The sequence below is a fragment of the Macaca mulatta genome, chromosome 10, assembly GCF_049350105.2.
Source record: "Macaca mulatta isolate MMU2019108-1 chromosome 10, T2T-MMU8v2.0, whole genome shotgun sequence".
Taxonomy (NCBI): Eukaryota; Metazoa; Chordata; class Mammalia; order Primates; family Cercopithecidae; genus Macaca; species Macaca mulatta.
Window position 1 is genome coordinate 111684965 of NC_133415.1, and position 26350 is coordinate 111711314.

The 26350-nt window shown below is 42.4% G+C and overlaps 2 protein-coding genes and 1 long non-coding RNA gene across 55 annotated transcripts in view; 2 read left to right on the forward strand and 1 right to left on the reverse strand.

Annotated features, from left to right (window-relative positions):
* The window catches only part of LOC144329396 (neuroendocrine secretory protein 55), a 64535-nt gene extending 54839 nt beyond the window's left edge, over positions 1-9696 (forward strand). Inside the window, exons 2-5 of one of the 4 annotated variants that reach the window (XM_077952124.1) lie at positions 1599-1671; positions 4859-4903; positions 9436-9490; positions 9576-9696. The gene's annotated coding sequence lies outside the window, so the exon portion shown is untranslated. Of the gene's footprint in view, positions 1-1598; positions 1672-4858; positions 4904-5864; positions 6327-9432; positions 9539-9575 lie in introns of those variants that run through there. The other 3 variants (XM_077952123.1, XM_077952125.1, XM_077952126.1) reach the window with 3 other exon arrangements.
* LOC100424899 (guanine nucleotide-binding protein G(s) subunit alpha) overlaps positions 1-16871 on the forward strand; it is a 71710-nt gene extending 54839 nt beyond the window's left edge. For 19 of the 50 annotated variants that reach the window (XM_028828536.2, XM_001083221.5, XM_077952040.1 and 16 more), the window contains 12 exons: positions 1599-1671; positions 4859-4903; positions 9436-9490; positions 9576-9695; positions 11078-11175; positions 14852-14906; positions 15040-15113; positions 15211-15269; positions 15374-15494; positions 15641-15771; positions 16027-16094; positions 16365-16871. In XM_028828536.2, coding sequence (XP_028684369.1) covers positions 1599-1671; positions 4859-4903; positions 9436-9490; positions 9576-9695; positions 11078-11175; positions 14852-14906; positions 15040-15113; positions 15211-15269; positions 15374-15494; positions 15641-15771; positions 16027-16094; positions 16365-16511 — 1046 coding nt within the window. In that variant the 3' untranslated portion in view covers positions 16512-16871. Of the gene's footprint in view, positions 1-1598; positions 1672-4858; positions 4904-5390; positions 5394-9431; positions 9491-9575; positions 9696-11077; positions 11176-14851; positions 14907-15039; positions 15114-15210; positions 15270-15373; positions 15495-15640; positions 15772-16026; positions 16095-16364 lie in introns of all 50 variants that reach the window. The other 31 variants (XM_028828537.2, XM_015148706.3, XM_015148708.3 and 28 more) reach the window with 4 other exon arrangements.
* The window catches only part of LOC144332210 (uncharacterized), a 41092-nt gene continuing 26125 nt past the window's right edge, over positions 11384-26350 (reverse strand). The window contains exons 2-3 of the long non-coding RNA XR_013400095.1: positions 20936-21052; positions 11384-15878 (exon numbers count right to left, since the gene is read on the reverse strand). This is a non-coding gene — a long non-coding RNA (uncharacterized LOC144332210). The remainder of the gene's footprint in view (positions 15879-20935; positions 21053-26350) is intronic.

Sequence of the window (26350 nt, forward strand, 5' to 3'; positions counted from 1 at the left end):
CAACATTTTGCATTTTTCAATGGTGATTCTCACCAAATAATGCCTCCCCCCAAAAGAGGAAACCTAATAATGCCCCAAATCCTCTTTTTACTCTATCTTAATGACATAAAAATTAAGTGAATTAGAGAACTTACAATGATCTTAAAATAATTTTTCGGCCACATTTCATGAATGTGGAAACTGAGGCACGGATCTGTTTTTGCCTGTAAAAGATACGTCCTGTAACTGTTAACACAGTTTAGCACTTCTGAAATTAGAATATTAGCGATCCTGCTAAATATTACGTATTCTCTTCATGGCCTCTCTTAATAGTGCCATTTATATTTTTAATTTACCAAAGTTAGGCTCATTAAGATAGTGTTTGCTTTGAAATCAATGTTTCCGTAGAAACTAATTTTAACTTTTACAGATATTGATTATGGGCTTGTGAGAAGGCAAGTGAAGGAGGAATGCTCTGCTATCTGGGCATTAAAACAAAACAATACAATTAAAAGTTAAAAAGAAAAAGGGGTGAAAACAAACAGATTTGTGTGGAAGGAGGGCAAAATATTCACACATAGATGATCTGTTGGAGAATGTGCATCGCAAAAAAGAAGATGCAAAATAGCCATCCTCCCTCTAGCTTGATGGAAATGTGTTTTTTCCATGAAACATATATGTATTTTTACAAATGAAAGATGATTTAAAATGGAGGCATGTGTTTCTACTCTTTGAGTTGGGAAGGGCTTGGAATCCTTCAAATTCAGTAGTTCCCAGGGATAGTTTTCCTTTTGATTAAAGTTTTGTTCTTGTATTACTTTTTACTGTTACAGTTTACCTAATGCTAATAGGGTCTCAAGAACTGTATTTCATATTAAAGTGTGGTTTTTCCAGAAGATGACAGATAATTGATGGTCTCCCCTTTTCCTCAGCAACGTAGTTGTACCCAGAGGGAATTTATCTTTAGAAAGATATAGTTTGTGAGGAAAGAGGAGTATGGCTAAGTGGATAAAATGTAATGCAGTTTTAGGGGTGGATTTTTAAGTAGCCCAAGGGGTAGGAAACCTGCACAGAAAGAAGCTGCGTTGTGAAAATGTTTAGAAGGAAAGTGCTGCATCGCTACGTGATGTGGAAGAGACTGCAGCGTCTGGGCATTGTTGGGAATCCCGGGTATTTTAACCATGAAACATCTGACAACGAATTGTGTGTCTAGATACGTTTATATGTGAATGTTCATGTATCAGGGATTCAGTTTCACAGTTTTAACTTCAATTTTCTTGTTTACCCCGCAAATGACAAAATTGCGTCATTCCTTCTCTTTGCCCCTTTCCATCACCACCCCACAATTTTTTAAACAATCAAAAGAAAAAAACTAAAACCAGCAAACCCTGAATTCTTGTTTGTTATTTTGGTGGTGAAATACTGCAGGTAGACACTGAGTTGGACATTGATTTCCTTTTCTCTGCGTCGAAATGTCAAGAAAAGTTGCAAGTCTATGATTTTGTGTTTGGTTTTTTGTGTGTTGCTTCTATGGAAAAACAAAACAACAACAGCAGTCCTCCCTGCCCAAAGTGTTAAAATGCCTCCTTCATAACCTGAGACTTACTTTCGTTTTCTAGGTGCTGGAGAATCTGGTAAAAGCACCATTGTGAAGCAGATGAGGATCCTGCATGTTAATGGGTTTAATGGAGAGTAAGTGTCAAATCTGTGCAGGGGCACCAAGTAAGAGGAACAGACTTTATACTAACCTTTAGGAAGTATAGGTAGGCTTTGGGGGCTGGGCAGCCAGTTTTCACTTAATTTTTCTGGATTTACATATTAGAAAATCCTGGGAAGGGCTCTTTAGGGTCCCCCCCCTTGGGTCTTTGGTGCAGCAAATACTACTGATGAAAGCACCAGTGTTTGTGACAAACATCTCCCTATCCCAAGAAAATCATGCCTGGTTGCGGGGGATGCTTGACAGCACTTGGCCCCGTGACAGCCCCTCTCTGGGCCAGGTCCCTGCCACAGCCTCCAGACATCACTGCAGTGTCTTCAATGTGGCTTTGGCCGCCCCCTTGTCCTGCCCATGCTGGTCACTGCAGATTCACCCCACCCCACCCCACCCCACCCCACACAGATTTCAATGTAATGAACCAACACAGGATGTTTTAGGAAACATCGTTTCCATAATATTCTCACCAGAAACAGATTTGGAAGTGGCAGCCCGTGTTTATAGTTTGTAATTTTTTTTGTCCCCCTTTAAATTACCATTATGAGCAAATCATTGTTTCTCTTTAAAACAAAAAGCAAATCAGTACCCCTGCCTAAGGAAAAGAAAAGGGAACTTTTATGTAAAGGATGGAAAGACTGGGAGTTAGGCACTCCCAGCCTCACTGAGGGGCATTTTTGCCTTTGAAAAGTCCTCCCAGGTATCCTGGTATAGTGCAGTGTGGCAGTCCGGTAGCGGGAATGAAGATTAAACGGGAGAGACTTTATATTAGACCTGTGAGACAAGTTAGGAAGCCCTGCCTGGCATGAGGAATGCAAACAGGGAGCATTCAATAAATCGGGGAACTTGCTTTTCTCCCCAAGACCCCAGATTGGGGCCTACCCATCGTTCTCATGTGACAAAGTGTGTAAAAAACAGAAAAAAACTAAGTTGACCAGTCTATTTTCACTGGTGTGAGAGCGTTAAGCTCACTAGATTTCAAGCACCTGAAGGCACTAGTTTGTAATTACTAGCTGGTTAGCCCAGTCCTGTTCCCTTTCTTAAACCTGGATTCAATTGAAAATTTAACCTTGAGTTGCTTTGGCTTCCATTTCAAAAGGGGAGATGGAGACAAGGCGGTAGCATTTAATTATACCAATGCCTGCCCACCCCCACCCTCCCCCCCCCAAAAAAAAAACAAACAAAAAAAACCACCTTTACTAGTCACTAAGCATCCGGGAAACGAACGTGAACTTTTTCACCTTTCAGAGCAAGGCAGGCAGCTCCTTATGGTGAATTCTAGAATTTGTTAGATCAAATAATTGTTTAGAGAAGGATGACATCACCCATACAAATAGTCATGTTAGTTTAGGATGCTTTTTCTACTTTAACCCTGAATTCAGAAGGATTGGTTGGGATGCAGAAGGATGGGCTTCTTTACTCAACTGATTATGACTCTCAGTGGCTTATCAACATGCACATATGTGCTATTGAGTAAGTTAGCATCACTTGTCACCAAGCAATTCTGAAATTCTTAATTCTTGACACACCCCTCGATAAAGCCCTGCCAACGGAGACTGCCATCCTGACAATAAATAAAAACCCGGAGACAGACTTCCAACCATGAATTTTGTCATTTGAAGAAAAATCTTGCATAAATTTCCCTCCTGCAGCTTGCAGGAGTACTTCATGAGAGTAGTTAAGCAAAAATAATTTGACCACGTATCCTCTAGATAAATATTTTCATTAAAACTGGACATGGCTAGCATTTTTCAAAGATGCAGCAGCCACTATTTACCTTATTTTGAGTCGAGTAGAAGCTAAGTCACCTTTGAAATAAATTACTAACAGCTTCATTACCCTACAGATTGCCCTAAAATTTAAAAATTTTTATAGAAAGGATTCTCCTCCCTAAGTGAGCCAGCCTGTAACACCAGGCAAGGGTTTTAAACCAGAACTTCTCTTTTCTGTTTTCTTTTTGGAAAGAGGAAGCAACATTCCCAGTTTGCCTTCTCTGCAGACAAGGGCATAGATATGTTAAATTTAGCCTGTGAAAGGGTTTGCAGGGGTATTCCTCATGGGAGCCTAGATACCTTATTTTTATCTCATCCAACTGCCTCCTTTTTTCTTTTTCCTCACTGCGGTATTGCAACAAAAGCTATTTCCTTCTTAACTAGGAATTCCCTGTGACACAGTGAGATCTGTCCCTAAAGGGTGGTCTGTGTGGTACAGGGTTTTTCCTCCCTGATCTTGCGTTTTGTTAGGGCTCTGCTGAGCTATTAAATTTGCCTTAACTCTCTGCGGGCTGCCATACCGATCACATTTTTAAGATAATATTGATTTGACCTTCAGAAATACGGAGTTTGGATGTGGATTTTCTAACTCAAAGCTAACTCTTTTTCTTACATTTAGTGCCAGGAACAAAACCAAACCAAAATATAAACACCATTAACATTGGTTGAAGTAAACTGATCAATTACCAAACTGTAGAAGGCTGCCCTTCGGCCTTCAAGGAGGAATTCCTACTGTTTATGAAGATTGGGTTTGGGGTTTTTTTTTTTCTCCTTTTTCTTTTTTCTATGGTGGTAGTGGGTGGGCTTTATTTTTATTTTTTTGCTGTATCACAGTCCAGACATAGTTTAATGACAATTTATGGGGAACAATTATTTATAAATAAAACCATTTTATAGGTAGTTTCCTTCCACTGCAAGAAGTGAGGTCATTAGTTTTGCAGGAAATCCTGGGCAGAAATCTCCCCCGTCTGTGCCTTTGTGCCTTAAGTTACAACATTGGGAAGGTTCTGACCTGGGAGAATTAGGAGCCTTATGCGCTGCCACATTCTCAGAAGAATTGTGAGATAAATCACTGCTTTAGCTCCCTAATGCATGTACGTTTAGTGAAAGCACAAGAAAATAATTATCCATCCCTCCTGTGTCCGACCAGAGTCTCCAGAGAGCTCTGTTAATACTGCAGCAAACGTGTGGGATTCTTCCCCCATGGCCTGCAGTCTCAGTGGACGTTCCAATTTAGCCAGAAAGGCGACCTAAGAATTAACGGGAGGATGGATGGCGCGCGAATTGTTGCTTTTGCTCTTGGCTGATTGTTTAGGAATGTAGAGAGACTGTGTGGGGTTTGTGTGAAATTGCGGTGCCTTGCAGATTAGGTGAGCTTTCAATCTCTCTTTAAAAGGGGCGGCGAAGAGGACCCGCAGGCTGCAAGGAGCAACAGCGATGGGTAGGCACATTCAAAAACAGAAAAATTTTTTAACAAACAAAACAAACATGAAGATCATACTGGGAAACTGAGGCCAGAGACCCGGGAAGAAAGTAAAAGTCATTTAAAGGACCATCAGCCATATTGGCATGCATTTGCAAATAACACACAATTTCCTGACATTTTGGAGCAAGTAAAGTGCGTAACAATTTTTTTGGCCATGCTTAAAGTAGAATGAGATCCAGCTGGGGGAAAGTTATAGATTTCAGCTTTAGATGATCAATTTAGGATTTTGAGAATTGATGTTTTTCCATATGGTTTCTATTTTCCCCCAGCTCTCCATTTGAACCAGCTACTTGTTTTTAAAACTATCTACTAAATTCCATCTACCCACTGGTTGGTCTGATTTTAAAATTTCAGACCTCTTTGAAACAAAATTTTTTTCCTTTATTAAAATATGCAATGCTGCACCGTCTTTAATTTTGAAAAATGCCTTGGTACCTTGCAGCAGGTCGTTAAGAATCATCTTGAAAAGCCTCTGGCCTTTTAAAAATGATCAAATTTATTTGAATCTAAGGCACTTTACGTTAGCTAGTACATAAGGAAATTCATGATGGCATCTTTTATTTTTCCATTCATCATCAAATTATTTTTTCTTTGCTTCCTGCATCCCCACACCCATCACACATACACACACGCACACACATGCACATGCATACACAGACACGCACACACACGCACACGCACACACAGCCACACGCGCCGCGCGCACACACACGCATGCCAGGTAACCGCTCTAGCTCTGCTGCGTGTTTCGCATGCAGCGGTGGAGTGGCTCTTTTTCATGAGAACATCCAGAACCATTGACTTAGTTTAGGGCATCTCAAAGAAACAGCTTCTGTGGCCGGGGAGGGGAGGGGCAAAAATCTTGGGGTCTGGGGACAAAGTAACTGACACATGTTTGTTCATCTGTTTCTTTTAGAATATATTATCCCTAGATGATGGCTACAGTTTCTCATCTTCCCGGCTATGTCCTATCACAATTTGCATGCTGGAATTGCTCGGTCTTAGGAACTTCTAATAAGAATACTATTCTGTTGTCTGAGGGGGGAGGGGGGATGGGGCCCCTACTACCTTACCTTAAACGATGATTGAAAAAACGAAAAATGGACTGAAATCCTTAATTGGCAGAAATGTAGTGTGACAACTATCCAAAAAGGCATCTCTATAAGAAATGACTAATTGACAATCTACTGTACCAAAAGTTGGCATTTGAGCAAAATATGACAAGTCCTTAGTGAACAACCTACTGTGTACTAGATGTCGTGCTAAACCCTTGAACCCTACTAATACCTTGGCCTGCACATCTCTCTGACTCTGTTCTGCACGTCAATATAAGTATTAACATTCGTGAGAAATAAAAATTCTCTGCATGTTTCAGCAATCCCTGTATCTCGCGTCTGTCTTCTGTCTTCCTTTGTCTGTCTTTTCCTACCAAAGCACAAGGATAAGGTGGAGACCTGAATAGCCTCCCCCACCACTTAGTTAGCTGAAGCGGGGGAGGGGAGGAGCTCTTAAAAACTGAACGCAGCCCATCTGCTTTATACATAGAAGGGGGAGGAGGAGGCACCAAGACCCTAAAAGTACTTCCAGCCTTAGTCCCAATTTTGTAGCGAATCAGAATTCTAGCTAATGGCATATGTTTTGCCTTTGTTGAGTAGTTTAAAGACATCTAAGGAATTTTCTCTGAATTTCACAATCAACGTTAAATTCATTAAGCAATAGTAAAAGTGATGATAAACCTGCCAACCCCCAGTATAATATCTCCATCTACATAGTAATTGCTTCAATGGAAGAATTTTATGTTTTAGTATTACACACCCGAATTAGATTTTAGATTTCTATTTTAGCTGTTTTATACTTGATATACTCCCACACCTATTCACATACGTAGATGAATACTGAACACGTTCTCAAAATATCCGTATTTTAAGACGGGAAGTTTTCCAATTATCATACTACTGCTTAGACCAAAATATCAAACTGAATGAAAGAAACTTGTTTCTGGAAATACTTTTCTCTTGCTGTATGCAGATTTGGATATTTAGTACCCGAATGTATCTAATTTTACTATCGTGGAACCTCAAAACCAAAGGTTCATAGCTTTCATTACCTATGAAATGGAGCCTGCTTTTAATGAATGGGAATAGATTTCTCCTAGGGGGTTTTAGGTAAATTCTGAATTCAAAAGTGAACATTGGGGACCATCAAACACAAGTCCTTTTAATTTCCAACATCTAAATAATTGATGTTAGACTAATACCAAGGCTGGAAATTCTTAATTTCAGACATGAGCTTTGATGGTGCACACACAAAGCAGACAGTCCCACAGAATGGTCAGGACTCACTCCCTTTCACTTGAAGGTGGTTGCTTTAGGAGTCTGGGGGCCAGAATCAGATGTCAGATTTGTGCACAAGACCTGAAGCTCACCTCCCTGTCATCTGTGTTTCTGAGGTTCTCTGGACCTGCAGCACTTTTACTCAAATGGCCCTGAGGGGATTCCTGGCAACATCTGTCCTCCACCCCAACCCCAGACACCCCCCACCACTAATGAGCATGACCCCTCTGAACTTCATCAGCTCTTCAATGTAGAAGAGCAGTGGTGCAGAGACCTGTGAAAGAGGCTTCACGTAGGAAAGGGGCGAGATGGGATCCTTCAGCAGGTGAAGGCCCAGAAGTACACAGACGTTTATTCAGAAAGAATAAATTTGCAAGTATAATTCTTTGAGAAAGGAAAGACCAAATGATTTGTGGAAGGCCTGTCGACAGGCGTGCACTTGGCCCCACCGTCCATTCCAGTCCCCCGACCCCGGGCCCGCCCCTGCTGCTCCACTGACCACCCAGTCTGCTCTTGCTAATTAACCTCCCTTCGCCTTTCCTCTGCCTTAACTTTGTCATGTTCTAGTCTGGAGGGATTATATGTTTAATTTCTACCTCCATTCTATGAATTGGTGAATCAGCCAAGTGAATGCTTCAAAAACTGGGAATCTCAAAAGATCAATATATATATGTATATGTATGTGTGTGTATATACACAGACACACACACACACACACACCATGAAAAAGATACTCTGTCCCCTCCATATCCCACCCCCATTGGTTTCTGCCTCCGTGACTCAAGACTTCCCCCTCTCAGCCTCAGTTTCCCCATCAGAGGAGCAGGACCGTAGCACCTTTTTTCTGCATGACGATGCCCTCACCTCCCAGGGCCTAACAGGTACAGCAGGTGTGCTGTGTGTGCTTGTTCCATTTTGGGGCTATAGACCTGATGAGACACATACTCCACACAAGAAGCCTTTTCTTGCCCCCTGAAGACATAAACTCGAGAACCTTCCCTGGCTGTGCTTCTAATGAAGGCTAGTTTCTGAAAAACATACAGCATTTGGATCAGTGTAATCTGGTACAAAAATTAACATTCTCTTGTGGTCCCCAGAAGCCAAAGGGTGTGGCCTTTACCTGTGGGACAAGTAACCCTGAATATAGATAATTCCGTAAAGACCACACAGGCCGTCCCATGTGGCTGAGTTAAAGTCAATGAAAAGCTACAAAACCTTCAACCTCTACTTGCCAGCGGGATCTGACCCCTTTCCCCTTAGATTAAAAGGCCTTCTAGGGGGTGGAATCTTACTTGATTCCTATTGCACATGGACCAACATGTACTAACATCATGAACTAGAAATTTCACTGCTGCTAGCCTGGGTGCCTGGAGCATCGCACATATGACTTTTTTTTTTTTTTTTTTTTTTTTTGATAGAGTCTCACGCTGGCTGGAGTTCAGTGGCCCCATCCTGGCTCACTGCAACCTCTGCCTCCCGAGTAGCTGGGATTACAGACACATGCCACCACGCCCAGCTAATTTTTTTATGTTTTTAGTAGAGATGAGGTTTCACCATGTTGGCCAGACTGGTCTCGAACCCCTGACCTCAGGCAGTCTGCCCACCTCAGGCTCCCAAAGTGCTGGGATTACAGGCATGAGCCATCGCGCCCAGACTCCTGTAATGAACTGTTAGAACCACCACCACCTGTGCTCACTGGTTCTCTCACTATGCTCATCTAGCAACTGAGTGAATTCCAAGGCAAACCACGGGACTGTTTTGCTCCACCCCAACCTCAGAGTGACCTATCACTCCAGCCTCACCCCTACCCAGATGCTGATAAGACCAGGAGAAGCCTTTAGGAAGTGTTAGTATGTAGTGTGGGGGTTTCCAACCCATGAAAGATTAAATGAGCTGCGTGCAACTTCTGGTACAGTCAAGATTGTTCAGGCAATTTGCTAATCTGCCCGATTGGGCATGTCCTCAGGACACATTTGGGAGGTTATAATTTGCAACCACGTTTATTCAGCTACCTCCAATCTTTGTACAGATCTGAGCCCACAACTCCTTGAAGAACAGAATACTATGCTTTTTAGTCGGGATATCTTTATGAAAGCAGTACTCTTAACTGACGTGGTGCAATATGATTTTCTTTTCTTTTCAATTCCACTGCAGTGAGAAGGCAACCAAAGTGCAGGACATCAAAAACAACCTGAAAGAGGCAATCGAAGTACGTTCTGGCTCCTTGTGCTTTCTGTCTTGTAGCCCCTCCCATCCAGTGCTGTTCCCTGACCGCTCTGCTAAATCATTTTCAGACCATTGTGGCCGCCATGAGCAACCTGGTGCCCCCCGTGGAGCTGGCCAACCCTGAGAACCAGTTCAGAGTGGACTACATTCTGAGTGTGATGAACGTGCCTGACTTTGACTTCCCTCCCGTAAGCTACACCCCAACTTGTGTGGCCTTAGCCCCGCCCACCTGAGCACAGTGTTCCTATAGGAACGTCAGTGACAGCCCTGCATGTGGGCAAGAAAAAAGTTCTGAGCTACGGCAGGCTTAATTATTCCCTCATTCACTTCTTAGGACGAACAAAACTATTTTAAATATGGCACACAAATACTAATTGTCCATTTACTCCACTGGAAGTGCCCTAAGGTGTACCTTGGGATGCCTCAGTGAAGTGCCAAATGGAAGACATTCTCATTTTAAACAGGTGACCTTTTAACATTGATTAAGAGTTTTTCTAAAGCCAGTCCTTGTCTCGGGGCAAATGAAATCTTTTCTCATTATTTAAAAAAATGAAATATATCTAAATTATAACTCAAAAATAATCATGAAATAGAACATATGGAAAAGACTTTCCTCTGGATGCACGACACTGTTGGCTCCCTAAAGAACTACTTTTAGGGAACAAAAAACCATTCAAGCCCAAGCATATATGGTTAGGCCCCTTCGTGGGGAGAATGGCTTATAAGCGGGGAATGGGAAATGAGATAGAAAGATGTATGCGTTTGTAAGGCCCACAAGGAAGAGACTTGTCTACAGCTAAAACAATGAGTTATTGTTGCCTTTTGTCAGGCTTTCGTGGGAATTTGTGTTTGTATATTTTAGATCGACTTGGCTGCAAACTTACATTAGCAGAGAAATTAGTAGTATTTAGTTAGTATGGATAGCTAAATTTTTTTAAATAGCATCATTTTGAAAAAATTAAAGCAGTAAACACAGTATGTATAATATAACCCACTGACTTTCTTATGATTCCATATTTAATAGGAAAAACAGCAGCCTATTAAAAATGTATCCGAACAGTAACCTTTTATTAGTCCTACTAACATCTGAACTTTTATGTTCCCACCTACAAGTCCCCTATCATACTTTTTTTTGTTAAGATTCACATTTTCCCAGAAGGAAGATTTAGTCCCGGCACATCCTACAAATGAAGTTTCTTATTTTCACAACATTGAACCATTTATTGGCATATTCGCCTAACACAGATTAGTGTATATTCTTCCTAAACAATTCTGTAAAGAAACTAAATTACTCAGTAGCTCCCCCCATTCCCCCCCCACACACAAAAAGAAACTACCCAAAACCAGTAATTCACAATAAGACCAGCAGCTAATTGCATGAACTTTTGAATATGTTTAACGTGTTGAATTAAAGTTCTTTGTGAGCATTAATTCATTAATTGGGCTCAAAATTCAGAATCACACCAAGTGTCGGTCACATAGGGAACTCTGGTCTCGGGGTTCGAATGACAGTGTCCTTGATTAGTTCAAGTTCTTGTCTTTCTCTAAACTTTCTTGTGTTCACTTTCAGGAATTCTACGAGCATGCCAAGGCTCTGTGGGAGGACGAAGGAGTACGTGCCTGCTATGAACGCTCCAACGAGTACCAGCTGATTGACTGTGCCCAGTAGTAAGTAACCCCACCCGACCCACCGGCACATAAAACAGGCAGACACAAGAAAACATGCAAACCTGTGATCCTGCTTGGAAAGCTACTTGTCGATGATTCCTTTCGTAGAAGCCAACCAGTTACCCCACTGGCAGAAAGTTCGAATCTGATTGAATTGTTTTATAAAGTCCTTAATTGCATTTTTTTTTTTTTTTTTTAGTGCAGGGACATTATTTTATATAAACATTGAATGTCTGTTAGAGCAAGATGATGATGAGTTTCATAGTATTCCTAATTACTGGGAAGTAATTAATTGAATTGACTCAAAGCATTTACAGAAATAGGGCAGTTCTCACATTTTGAATAATGTAAAAATACTACATTTTATTGCTGTAATTTTAAAACATAACAAAGAGGAACAGTGAAGACAGCTACGCCTCCTCTCTCACTGGTAGTTGTTGATTGCTCTATTTCTGCTCTCAGGTAAGAGACTCCAGTAGCTGCCTAGTGTTACTAGATCTGAGTGACTCTAGGTAGAGTTTGCTTTTGTGTTGTCTTGACTTTTGAACTCTATTTCATGTCCTTATTTATTCCTTCCCCCCGGCTCTTGATTTCAAGGATGGTAAGTGGTCAGTGTATTTTAAATCCTAAACTGTACACCTAAGCAGTACAGTACCGTGGTGGGGTCATTTTCAAATAAATTACTACCTGCAAGGAGGATGGGTTAAGGCCTGCAGTAGCAATGGGAAAGTCCTCTTTCTCCAAAGTCACTCATAAAGGTGGGCTCGCCTGATTAGTGTGTTGGTAAATGAAGAAGGGGGAAACTTACGAAACAGATTTTATTGCACAACTCCACCTGATGCCCACGCTGCTACTCTTGTTGCCTAACACCTGACTTACCGTTCCCTCAGGGATTGCCTTCTGTCCCTGTCACCCACCATGGTCTCTCCCAGAGGACATCACACCCCATAGCTAGAAAGTTGCCTTTTAAATAGTTTATGGCCTCCCTCATCTTGCACATGATATAGCAAGCATATGGTGGTCAGGGTTATTTAAAAAATATGTAAAGATAATTATTATTATTATTATTTAGATGGAGTCTCACTCTGTTGCCCAGGCTGGAGTGCAGTGGTGCAGTCTTGGCTCACTGCAACCTCTGCCTCCTGGGTTCAAGTGATTCTCCTGCCTCAGCCTCCTGAGTAGCTGGGACTACAGGTGCCCGCCACCACACGCAGCTCATTTTTGTGTTTTTAGTAGAGATGGGGTTTCACCATATTGGCCAGGCTGGTCTCGAACTCCTGACCTTGTGATCTGCCTGCCTTGGCCCCCCAAAGTGCTGGAATTAGAGGCGTGAGCCACCGCGCCCAGCCAAAAATGTAAAGATATCTTTTGTTTGTTGATGCTGCACAAATGCACAAAGCAGTCTCAGTTAATATTATGAAGTAGGAGTGTCTTGTGACTCGGGACAGGGGAGTCTAGTAGAGGTTTGATGTTTTAGCTGTCCTTATTACAAGTAGCTGAAACTCGGAACTGATTTTGCTATAGGAAGTATTAACTAATCAGAACCAAGGTGCCAGGCTGACTCACCAAGGGCTAAGATTGCTTTACTTAGTAGCCTCAAGCCCAAGGAACTGATTGTGAAAACCACCTGAATAAACAGGAGGGAGGAAGAGGTAATACTGTTTATCTATAAATCATATAAGCCTATGTTAGGGTCTGTGCAATCTATCAACCCCAGCCCTGCCTTCCCATAGGAAATTCCTTTGATTATTTTCAGTTGCCACATACACAGATATTCCACGGTTTAATATACAAGCAAATTTGTATATTTTTTCAAGGAACAGAAAAACAGTCCATCTTGGCTGGTCCCTGTGGCCCCCAGCCCCCACTCCTTCTTCAACAAAGTCCCTGATTTTCTCAAAAGTTCGAACTAAAAGCTGGAAGCGCTAATTATAGTAACGCAAAACAAATGGAAATCCTGGAATTGTTTGCATTTTGTATTTTGGATCCAAGTCAGAAGTGAAGTACAGGTACAAGATTAGGAGAGTTTAACCATCCCAGTTTTGAATGCTGGGGGGCAGGGAGTCACAGCTGCATTAATTAACAGTAGCTTAGCCAGGTGGTTGAAGTTTGTTGGGTTTCATTTTCTCTCTCAAATCATTTAGAAGTTTTTGGGGTTTTTTAATGCAACACTCAATTACTCCTGAAACTTTGTCTGAAAACTGCACCATTTGTATAGATCATGAAAAGTTGTAAGGAAACTCAGAGAAAAAGAGAACAACGCAGCTTAAAACCTTTAAAATGTCCTCCCTCACCGCTGGCTCAAACAGCCCTGCATCTGCCGTGGCCGGCACGTTTCTGTTGAACTGCCTTTATGTTAAAGTTGGGATACTGGTACCGTGCCCATTTCTTAAGCTGCCTATTTTTATTTGTTGAGCTGGGGTTTGGCTGGCTCCACTCCAGATGTCTCTCTCACAAGATTTGGTGCTGATGATCTATTTATAGAACTGTGGTTCTGTTGCCATGGTAACATGCTGGAGGCCAGGGCGGCTGGGGAGCTATTTCTGGACTGGTGCTGTAATGTAAGATTGATTGGGCAAGTTAGTATATCCTCTAAGCCAGACTAACCCTGAACTAGTAAAAAGGAAGAGGGGAACACAAAACTTAGGCAGTTTCTTGAAACAGACTTTTCTCTCTTTATGATTTTCTTTTCTCATTAGCCCACTTTAAAACAATTCCAATCTCTACATGCCTCTCCCTCCAAAAAATAAACTGGTTTTAGCATTTTCTGTATTAATTAAATTACCCCAATCTTTCAAAAGTAAATTTTCCTGTGTGTCTAGTCAAGCAACACAAACAAGATGCTTTTTAAATGAAAAGTTTAATATCTGGAGCGTTCTATTTCATGGACCAAACAGAACGGAAGAGAACTTTGTGTTTGTTTCCTGTTCAGGATGGCTAGGGCGAGAAGGCCCCTTTGTGCCAACCTCTTTTGTTCCCTTTAATCAATGAGATTCTTAAAAAGTGAAAAGGAAGGGCTACAGATTCTCAGTAACTAAAACAATCTCATGTGCCCTTGAGGAGAAAGTCCTTGATGTTTTTAAGAATGTCACTTTATTTATTTATTTTTTTAACTGAATGATACAGAGGTATACAATTTTCAAACTGCCATTTTAGGCAGGAAATTTGAAAATTGAAATGTTTTTGTCAAGCATTACCAAATGGCACAGATTGTGATAGGTCAGCCTGGTTTTGGGGTCCTTTCTCTACTGGTTGATATGCATAAAACCTTTTAAAAATCAAGAATATTACCAGAGAGCAACAGGAATAAACAAGCTAAGTAAAGAAGAAAAAAGAAAAATAGAAAAAAATAAACATGAAGAACAAAGCCCCACCACTGTCCTGTGCTGTTTGTGTGGCCCCACTGCACCGAGGCCGCAGGCTAGCTGCTAGACGCATCTAGAGTTCCCTGATTCCTAAAATTATTTATCTTAAATCCCATTTGGCCTAACTTTCTTAAGGCATCAGCTTTGAGTTATAAATGTAACCAACACACAAGCAAATATGCCATTGACTTAGTGCTGCATAACTGTGGGACGGTCACTTCCGTTGAGCCTGACCTTGTAGAGAGACACAAATAGTTGGCAAATTAATGTGAACGCTGTGAACACCCCATGTGCCTTTCTTTTTCTCCCAGCTTCCTGGACAAGATCGATGTGATCAAGCAGGCTGACTATGTGCCGAGCGACCAGGTGTGCAAAACCCTTCACCACCAGAGGACCCTGAGCCCTCTTCCCAAACTACCCCAGACTTTTGCTTTAGATTGGAAATTATTACTATTTCGATTGGCTTTGCTGAGATCCATTGACCTCAATTTTGTTCTAGGACCTGCTTCGCTGCCGCGTCCTGACTTCTGGAATCTTCGAGACCAAGTTCCAGGTGGACAAAGTCAACTTCCAGTAAGCCCACTGTTACCTTTTTATATAACAGAGATCATGGTTTCTTGACATTTACCCCAGCCCCTCTGGAATAACCAGCTGTCTTCCTCTCCACCAGCATGTTTGACGTGGGTGGCCAGCGCGATGAACGCCGCAAGTGGATCCAGTGCTTCAATGGTAGGACGCTGTGGGCTTGGCTGTTCGTGAAGAACGCTTTGCTTCTGTGTTGTTAGGGATCAGTGTCGCTGCTCACGCTCTTGGCTTTGCTTTCTTTGGTTAAGATGTGACTGCCATCATCTTCGTGGTGGCCAGCAGCAGCTACAACATGGTCATCCGGGAGGACAACCAGACCAACCGCCTGCAGGAGGCTCTGAACCTCTTCAAGAGCATCTGGAACAACAGGTTTGTGGAGTGACCGCCCACCCCCTGCGCTTGCCCAGGAGGCCCTGGTCTGCACTGTTTGTAGAAAAGAACCCTGTGCAAGCATTCCAGACCCCTGGCCAAAAGCGCGCTTCTCCCGGGCATTCACACGGCCTCCCTTCTTGTAGATGGCTGCGCACCATCTCTGTGATTCTGTTCCTCAACAAGCAAGATCTGCTCGCTGAGAAAGTCCTTGCTGGGAAATCGAAGATTGAGGACTACTTTCCAGAATTTGCTCGCTACACTACTCCTGAGGATGGTGTGTATGGCTTCCACTCTTTTGCTGGCTGTTCATTGCAGTGGTTCTTTTTCAAACAGTAGGGCTGAAAGCCGCCATCCCCCTCCCACCACCAAACCATAAAGCATCTGTAAGAGAAGCAAGAAAAACACACTTGCATTAATTCTCATATGGAAAAATCAGGGTTTTGAAGACTTCAGGAGCTACAATGATGCTAGCACCCCAGCTCTGCTTGACTTTTTAATTACATTAATATATATTCCCTTTTTTTTATAGCTACTCCCGAGCCCGGAGAGGACCCACGCGTGACCCGGGCCAAGTACTTCATTCGAGATGAGTTTCTGGTGAGTTGAGCCTGTCTTTAGTTTCCTCTCTTGCTCCTCCTCTTTTTCTCATGGATGTAAATTTACTTCAGGGGTTCAGCTACCCAGGTCCATGGTTTTAGTTCACGCACATCCAGTGTGGATTTGAGTTCTTTGCACCCCTCCTTTTGCTTTCGTTTTCATATGACATCAGAGACTGGCCAACAGCCGTCCCTGGTAGGTGTCCCCATCAGTGATAGGGTGGTTCCTGGCGAGGGTGTCACTGACGAGTCCCTGCGTTTGTACCCGCAGAGGATCAGCACTGCCAGTGGAGATGGGCGTCACTACTGCTACCCTCACTTCACCTGCGCTGTGGACACTGAGAACATCCGCCGTGTGTTCAACGACTGCCGTGACATCATTCAGCGCATGCACCTTCGTCAGTACGAGCTGCTCTAAGAAGGGAACCCCCAAATTTAATTAAAGCCTTAAGCACAATTAATTAAAAGTGAAACGTAATTGTACAAGCAGTTAATCACCCACCATAGGGCATGATTAACAAAGCAACCTTTCCCTTCCCCCAAGTGATTTTGCGAAACCCCCTTTTCCCTTCAGCTTGCTTAGATGTTCCAAATTTAGAAAGCTTAAGGCGGCCTACAGAAAAAGGAGAAAAGGCCACAGAAGTTCCCTCTGACTTTCAATAAAAATAAATAAAACAACAGCAGCAAACAAACAAAATGAAATAAAAGAAACAAATGAAATAAATATTGTGTTGTGCAGCATTAAAAAAAATCAAAATAAAAATTAAATGTGAGCAAAGAATGATGGGACTCCCGTGAGTTATTTGTGGTTCTGCGCAGATTCCTGTCATTCATGGTTTGACTTGGCCCTTACATCAAAAGTTGGGAGGCCCCAAGGTGAAGTGGGTATAAAATCTCACCACTGTATGTTTTCTGGTGACTGTAAAATGTAGGTGTCTTGAAATAATTTTCAGACAATAGGAAAAGTCCACTCCTGTTGATCTCCCAAACTTTTACCCCATAGTGGACCACTATGCCCCAGTCACCTCTACATTTTGATCACTGCCATCCTATCCAAAGATTCTGCCAACTTATGCCATTACATCATCACACAGTTTGCCTGCTGACCCAGGCTTCCTAAGAAAAGTAGTGTATTTTTTGCTATAAGATAGGGACTAAATGATGTGGAGAAATACAGGAGCGCCGCGTTTCAAATCAATGGGGTTATTCAAGAAATGGTGTAGCCATTTGGGGAAAATTTAGACTGGATCCCTACCTCATTGCACACACCAAAATGAATTTGACAAGTTGATCACATACATCTAAATAAAAGAGGTACTTTTTAAAGTGGCTATTTTACAGTTAAACTCTTGGGTTTATAAAGGGCCTCTCTGCAGCATAACCTGAGACCTAAAGGCCTTAAGGGGGTTGGGGATGACTACAAAAATGAAAATCACACTTCAAATTTGAATGGGGGAAGGGCCTGGGTTGGGTAAAAATTTAACAAAGGGTTTACTTAATAAGCAGAGTTTTTATGAATTAATAAGCAATATCATCAGAAAAATGGGCACAGTATATAAGCATGCAACTTAAATACAAATAGCTAATAAACCTCAGGATATGTGGACCATCACTCACAATATTCACTATAATTGGGAGTGAGGATGGGAGTCCATACTCAATGGGTTGGAGTGTGGCTTATTTCTGAGGTCCTGTGGGTTCCCTAGACTTTCACCCCTAGGCTTATCCCCCAAGGTGTTGTCACTTACGTGGTCACTTCCTGGGTGGCTCTCAGGAAGGGTGGGAGGAAGTGACCAGCATCAACGATGGTGCCCTCTGAAGCTGGGCAAATGGGACTTCAAGTTCATTCTGTAATCCAGGCCCCAAATCCACTTCCTATTCTAGTTTCCAGATCAAATTACTCTCACCCAAATTAATCATACAATATAGCTCACCAGAGGCGAGCGATGAGCCCCAAGGGGGGTAGAAAAGTAGCAAATACCTGCATTTTCATCCAATTTTTCACACAACATTCAGTCCACGTGTGCTTGCTATGCAGTTTTTAGTACAAAGCCCTCAAAACCCCCCAAATAAATATACAATCCAAGTAAAAATTGGGGCTTGCTATGCAAATATAACCAAAAGACTAGCCTACAAGTTCCCATAATCCTCCAAAGCACCCCAAATAAACACCTAAAACCTGGACAGTGGCTATCAAGTGCAACCACAAGACCAGCCCCTAGCTCCTCTTCCAAGATGGCCACCTGTATGCCCCTTTTGCACAGAAATTCTGGAACCGTCTAAGCATAATCCACATGAGATTGTCACAGCTCTAGCCACATATCCATCAAAATTAGAAAACACAAAATTCCCAGGCCATAGAGATGCCCAGGAAAATGATACCACAGAGCCCCACCTTGTTGGTCATAACTGACAGAGACTTCATGGTATCTTCTAGAAGAAAGGCCACAAAAGTCACAGTTATCAGGTATCTACTAGTGCTAGCCATTACCCAATGGGATAGGTTCAGCTGCTATTTTGACAGTGAGTAAACGAGGCCCAGAGAGGCCCCGAGAGAGGTCTCTAGTGAGAAGGGAAGATGGGCTTCAAACTCAAGTAGCCAAAGCCCACTGCTTGGTCCCTACAAGATACTGTTGTCCTGGAAGATGCAGGAGAAAAGAGAAAAAGGTCTCCTGGTGTTCTTCCCATGATGTCAGTTATCAGGAGTCCATGACCTGTGACCCCCGTCGAAAATCCTGCAGGTCACCATGGGATTGCACACCCAGGTAGTTGGGTGGGGCCTCTTCCCACAGACCGTGGCACTGGCCATACTCCTGCCTCCCTACCAGGTCAGGGCTCTGCCCTCACCAGTCACCCTGATGTGTTTGAGACTTGCTTCCCTGTGTTAGGGGTCATCACTGCTATTTAAAACAGTTTTGTTTTCCTTTTCCCTTTGCCCCTGGGACCAAGCAGAACTTCTACAGCTATTTTAAAATCTACATTTTAGGATCTTCAAAAAACAAAACATAATAAAGAATTTCATCTAAATCTTTGATTACAAGAAGCCATTTAAAAAAGTTTTTTTAATCGGAATGCCTGCAATCCCAGCACTTTGGGAGGCCAAGGCGGGCAGATCACGAGGTCAGGAGATCGAGACCATCCTGGCTAACACGGTGAAACTCCGTCTCTACTAAAAATACAAAAAATTGGCCAGGTGTGGTGGCGGGCACCTGTAGTCCAAGCTACTCAGGAGGCTGAGGCAGGAGAATGGCGTGAACCCAGGAGGCGGAGCTTGTGGTGAGCCGAGATTGTGCCACTGCACTCCAGCCTGGGCGACGGAGCAAGTCCGTCTCAACAAAAAAAAAAAAAAAAGAAAAAAGAAAAAAATTTAATCCGATGTTCAAATCGCTATTAAAGTGCAAAGCAAACTATTTTTCTAAAGGTAACAATTTCACCACAGTTTGTAGAGATGTATAAGCCAAATATTATAAATGACTATTCATTGACCTTTTAGATTGAACATGATAATAAAAAACCATCAGGGCCCTTCACAGTGTGAGAAGGGTCTAGAAAGGGACAGAATTTTTATTTACCTCCACTTTTACTTAAATGTGCACAAAATTATGCCCCCAAAATGGCCACATCTGCATACCCCTTCTACCTAGACCTCTTATTATCATGCTTATTATCCTCTTATTATCATGCTTTCTTGGATGGCTTTGGTCATCTTTTCACTCAATAAATACATAGATACTATGGGATCCATGCCAGCCAGTGGGAATTCTGCTCTTGTGGGATTCATGTTCTAGCGAGGGAGACACACACTTACTAAATAAATGATTAAAAGAATTACAGATGGTGACAAAATCTCTGAAGCAATAAGCAGGATGCGGGCAGTGGGGAATCGGAGATATTTGAGGAGGGATTTCACTTTAGATAGAATAGCTGGGGAGGGCCTCTCTGATGTAGTACATTTTCTTCTGAGAACGTGAAAGATGAGAAGAAACCAGCCATCAAGTATTAATAGCTAACATCATTATTTAAAATTGTTATTAAAATATAATTAACGGCCAGGTGCAGTGGCTCACACCTGTAATCCCAGCACTTTGGGAGTCTGAGGCGGGCAGATCACCTGAGGTCAGGAGTTCGAGACCATCCTGGCCAACATGGTGAAACCTCGTCTTTACTAAAAATATTAAAAATTTGTCAGGTGTGGTGGCAAGTACCTGTAGTCCCAGCTACTTAGGAGGCTGAGGCAAGAAGAATCGGGAGGCAAGAAGAATCGGGAGGAAAGGAGAATCTGCCTCCAGGAGGCAGAGGTTGCAGTGAGCTGAGATCATGCCACTGCACTCCAGCCTGGTTACAGAGTGAGATTCTGTCCCAAAGGTAATAATAATAACAGTAACAAACATTTATGGAGGACTTTATGTGCCAGGTACTGTTCTAGACTCTGCATATGGATGATCTCATTTAATCTTTTCAAAGCCCTATTAAAATGCATCCCATCATTTGTATAACAGGTCCTATCCCATTGTGCTGTAGTTAGCTCACACGTGAAAAAGGTAAATGATATCTAAAGCGTTGTGAAGAATTTAAGCAAATTATGCTTTTAATAAAGGTTATACTAAAAAGGCCATTGCAATAAGCACTTAAGTAACTGCTATACAGGTTCTTATTTCAAAGCTGGAGGACTTTGCATCTCTAGGATAATTTTCCCACATTAAAAAACACATATGCTATGAACAACAAGTCTTCTCATTTTGCCTATTTTATTTATTGTATCAGTTAAGAATGCATTCAGCTTCAAGTAACAGAATCCTGACCCACAGTGGCACAGACAAACAGAAGTTTATATCCACTTACCAAGAATTCTAGAGGTAGGTGATTCCTGTTATTTCAGCAGTTCATCAATGGCAGGACTAATGTGTCCCAATTTTCTTGGCTTCTTTCTCATGGTTGCAAGATGGTATCACAGCACAGCTGAAGGCAGAAGAGAGAGGGAAGAGACAACCCAACCAAATCTCTTTTGTCCTCTTTTTGTCAGTCTTTCATAGAGGCCTCTTTATTCACTTTTCACCATGTGAAATACACATAGATACCCAGCTATGTATGTGTACTTAGAAAGTAAAAGTAACAGAAAAGTATCCCTCCCTCCTTCCCTCCTTTCCCTGTCTGCCTCCCTCCCTCCCTCCCTCCCTTCCTTCCTTCCTTCCCTCTTTTTTTTAGACAGAGTCTCACTCTGTCAGCCAGGCTGGAATGCAGTGGCGTGATCTTAGCACATTGCAACCTCCGCCTCCCTCGTTCAAGCAATTCTTCTGCCTCAGCCTCCAGGGTAGCTGAGATGACAGAAGCCCACCACCACCACGCCCAGCTACTTTTTTGTATTTTTGGTAGAGATGGGGTTTTACCACGTTGGCCAGGACGGTCTCAAATTCCTGACCTCAAGTGATCCACCCACCTCAGCCTCCCAGAGGACTGGGATTCCAGGCGTGAGCCATTGCACCTGGCGGTATCTTTTCAATAACACTATTACGCGCACACACATAGGAGGGATTTATTTTATTTTATATTTTTATTTTTGAGATGGAGTTTTGCTCTTGTTGCCCAGGCTGGAGTGCAATGGCACCATCTTCACTCACTGCAACCTCCACCTCCTGAATTCAAGCGATTCTTCTGCCTCAGCCTCCTACGGAGCTGGAATTACAGGCATGCGCCACCACGCCCAGCTAATTCTGTATTTTTAGTAGAGATGAGGTTTCACTATATTGGTCAGTCTGATCTCAAACTCCTGACCTCAGGTGATCCACCCACCTTGGCCTCCCAAAGTGCTGGGATTACAGGCGTGAGCCACTGTGCCCAACCGAGAGGGATTTATAATTTCCTGTAGTATGCAACTTGATGGAACATCTGAGAAAAACATATCCAATGCCTGTAGTTTTAAGGCTTAGGGAAGATATTGGGGGGAATAAACCTTTTCAAATCATAAGAGAACAATTTGCATAATTCTATGTAAATAAATTAGAAAGCCTAGATGAAATAGATAATCATCGAAAAAAGTACTTTTCACCAAAATTGACCCCAGCAGAGACATCATAAATCTAAGCCGACCAGTTACCATAGAAAAACACAAAGCACAGTGAGAGGACTCCACGATGGAAAGGCTCCAGACTCTCGCTGGGATGGGAAGCTAATGACAAGAAGGAAACATGAGGGAAACTTCTGGGGTGCTAGCAAGTTTCTATTCTTGATCTAAATGCTGGTTGAACAAATGTATTCCATTTGAGAAAATTCACTGGGCTGTACACTTAGTATGTGGAACTTTTTAGTACATGTATTACATTTTCTTTTTTTTTTTTTAAATGAGGAAAAGGAAAAAGGCACCAGGCCCAGATGGTTTCACAGGGGAATTCTATTAAACCTCTAAAAGTCAAATAATCCCAGTGCTACTTACATTATGCCAGACCATAACATAATAAAATGAAAACCTCAAAATTGTTTTTATAAAGTGTACCATTGATTCCAAAACATGCCAAAGACTGCACCCAAAAATAAAATTACAGATTAATTTCACTTATATCAATGTAAATATTTTAAAATATAAGCAAACATAATTCCATATTACATTTAAAAAAATACATCATGCCTGGTAAGATTTATTCTAGGAATTCAAGGTTTGTTCAATATGAACAAATACAGTAATATTTGCCAAAATTTAATACTGATTCATATTTTAGAGATCCAATAAAATAGTAATGGATGCTTTTCTGATATAAAGACTCTCTCTATATATCCCACATATCTATATGTAATATACTTAGTACAGTATATATCATGTATATAAATAAAATCTCTAAAAGTCAACATTTTAATTAATGAGGAACTTTTTTTTTTTTTTTTTTGAGACGAGTCTTGCTCTGTCGCCCAGGCTGGAGTGCAGTGGCCAGATCTCAGCTCACTGCAAGCTCCGCCTCCCAGGTTCACACCATTCTACTGCCTCAGCCTCCCAAGTAACTGGGACTACAGGTGCCCGCCACCTCGCCCGGCTAGTTTTTTTGTATTTTTTAGTAGAGACGGGGTTTCACCATGTTAGCCAGGATGGTCTCGATCTCCTGACCTCGTGATCCACCCGTCTCGGCCTCCCAAAGTGCTGGGATTACAGGCTTGAGCCACCGTGCCCGGCCTTAATGAGGAACTTCTAAAAGCTTTTCCACTAATGTCAGGAATAAGAAACAAGAAAGACAAGGATGCCTCACATCATCACGCTCTTTATCATCGTGTTAGATGAATAAGCCAATTCAATTAGACAAAAGAAAGCAATGAGAGACCTAGAATTGGAAGGGGAGAGGCAAAACTATCTTTTTGCCAGGTGCAGTGGCTCATACCTGTAATCCCAACACGTTGGGAGGCAGACGCAGGAGGATTGCTTGAGGCCAGGAGTTCAAGACCAGCCTGGGGAACAAAGCAAGACCTTGTCTCTAATAAAAATTTTAAAAATTAGCCAAGTGTGGTGGCACATGCCTGTAGTTCCAGCTACTTGGGAGGCTGAGGTGGGCAGATGACTTGAGCCCGGGAAGCCGAGGCTGCAGTGAGCCATGTTCATGCCACTGCACTCCAGCCTCATGACCGAGTAAGACCCTGCTGAAAAAAAAAAATTTACAGGTGATTATTAAGCATTATAACACTCCCCTCCAAAAATCCACAGAGAAATAATTACTAAAAAGTGAGAGGATTTAGTAAAGTACAAAGTACAGATTTATAAGATTAACTTGTAAAAATCAATACCAGCCTAGGCATGGTGTACATGCCTGCAGTCCTAGCTACTTGGGAGGCTGAGGCAGGAGGATCACTGGAGCCTAGAAGTTTGAGGCTGCAGTGAGGTATGATTGTGCCACTGTACTCCAGCCTATGCAACAACAACAAGACCCCATCCCTAAAATAATAATAATATTTTAAAAAATCAATAGCAGGCTGGCCACAGGGGCTTATGACTATAATCCCAGCACTTTGGGAGGCTAAGGTGGGAGGACTGCCTGAGTCAAGGAGTTAGAGACCAGCCTGGGCAACATGGCAAGACCCTGTCTCTTAAAAAGAAAATTTTTTTTTAATCAATAGCATGTGAAAGGTAAAACAATAAAGCTTTAAGGAGAAAATACAGGCTGGGTGCAGTGACTCACGCCTGTAATCCCAGCACTTTGGGAGGCTGAGGTGGGCGGATCATGAGTCAGGAGTTCGAGACCAGTCTGACCAACATGGTAAAAGCCCGTCTCTACTAAAAATACAAAAATTAGCCGGCTGTGGTGGCATGTGCCTGTAATCCCAGCTACTCAGGAGCCTGAGGTAGGAGAATCCCTTGAACCCAAGAGGCAGAGGTTGCAGTGAGCCAAGATCGTGCCACTGTACTCCATCCAGCCTGGGTGACAGAGCGAGACTCCATCTCACCAAAAAAAAAAAAAAAAAAAAAAAAAAGGAGAAGAAGAAGAAGAAGAAGAAGAAAATACAAGAGACTACCACTTGCGTAGGGTCCCCATGTTACATTTGGTTGATTCATCTCCTAAATCCCGTGTAATCTGTGGGTTACCTCTTCTCTTCTCTTTTTCTTGCCCCTTATACGATTCCATTGTTGTAGAAACTGAATTGTTTGTCCTCTAGAGTTTTCCATATTCCAGATTTTGCTGATTGCATCCCCATATTATAAACCTTCCGATTTGAACAAACCAACTATTTTTTTTAAAGTAGGAAATCATCAGATAAATTTAAACAATGGCTGGATATTTGACAATACTAAGAAAACTAGTGTTAACTTCTTCACGTGTGATAGGAGTATCATGATTTTCAAGAGTTCTTATCTTTCAGACATACCCACTGAAACAAAATAATATGATGTTCCAAAGTCATGCAGTGGAGTGAAGGCAGGAGTTGGAGACGTGCTGGAAATTGTTTTGCCAGAGGCTCTCTTGTGGCAAATGGGGGACCGTGGGGAGACTTGATGTTAGTGTTTGCCAATTTCTATGGTGTAAATCCCCCACTATGATTGATTTCAAACTCCCAGCAGTATGCCATTGGATATGGAGTTGGGAAGAGATGTGCACAGTCAGCTCTGAGCAGACAGTGCCAGTTGACTCCAGCACATCACTGATAGGAGGGTGGAGGTGAAACAAGATTGGCCACCAGGTGATGCTTGTTAAAACAGGCTGATCAGTACGTGGGGGTCCATTGCACTATTCTCATTTTCTATGTGTTGGCTATTTTAAGCAAAAGCTTACAAACAAGGGGCCAGGCGCAGTGGCTTATACCTGTAATCCCATTACTTAGAAGGCAAAGGTGGTAGGATCCCTTGAAGCCAGGAGTTCAAGGCTGCAATGAGCTACCATTGCACCACTGTACTCCAGCCTGGGCAACAGAGCAAGACCCTATGTCAAAAATAAAATAAAACAAAGCAAAATAAAGAAAAAGAGAAGGAAAAATCTTACATTTCCAGATGAAAGTTTTTAAAACTTCCAATGTTAATGATGATAGTAGGCCAGGCACAGTGGCTCATGCCTGTAATCCCAGCATTTTGGGAGGCCAAGGCGGGTGGATCACTTGAGGCCAGGAGTTCGACATCAGCCTGGGTAACATGGCAAAACCCCATCTTTCTACAAAAAATAAAAATAAAAAATCTGGCATGGTGGCATGCATCTGTAGTCCCAGATACCTAGGAGGCTGAGGCAGGAGGATCACCTGAATTCAGGAAGTGGAGGTTGCAGTGAGCCAAGATGGAGCCAGTGTACTCCAGCCTGGGCAACAGAGTGAGACCCTGTCTAAAAAAAAAAAAATGATGATAATAGTAAGAGCAACTATGTTGTTGAGAGCCTACTACCTATCGTCCCTAATTTAAGCACTTTACAGGGAATAACTCAAGATGTTTTTATCCTTGCTTTACAGATGAGGAAACCAAGGAGTAGAAAGTTGAACAACCGGCCAGGCGTGGTGACTCATGCCTGTAATCCCAGCACAAGACCAGCCTGGCCAACATGGCGAAACCCTGTCTCTACTAAAAATGCAAAAATTAGCCAGGCATGGTGGCACACACCTGTAATCCCAGCTACTAGGGAGGCTGAGGCAGAAGAATTGCTCCAACCTGGAGGCAGAGGTTGCAGTGAGCCAAGATCACGCCACTGCACTCCAGCCTGGGTGACAGAGTGAGACTCTGTCTCAAAAAAAAAAAAAAAAAAAGAAAAAGAAAAAAAGAAAGTTGAACAACCTCCTTGGTTCAAGATCACATAGCTAATAAGTAGT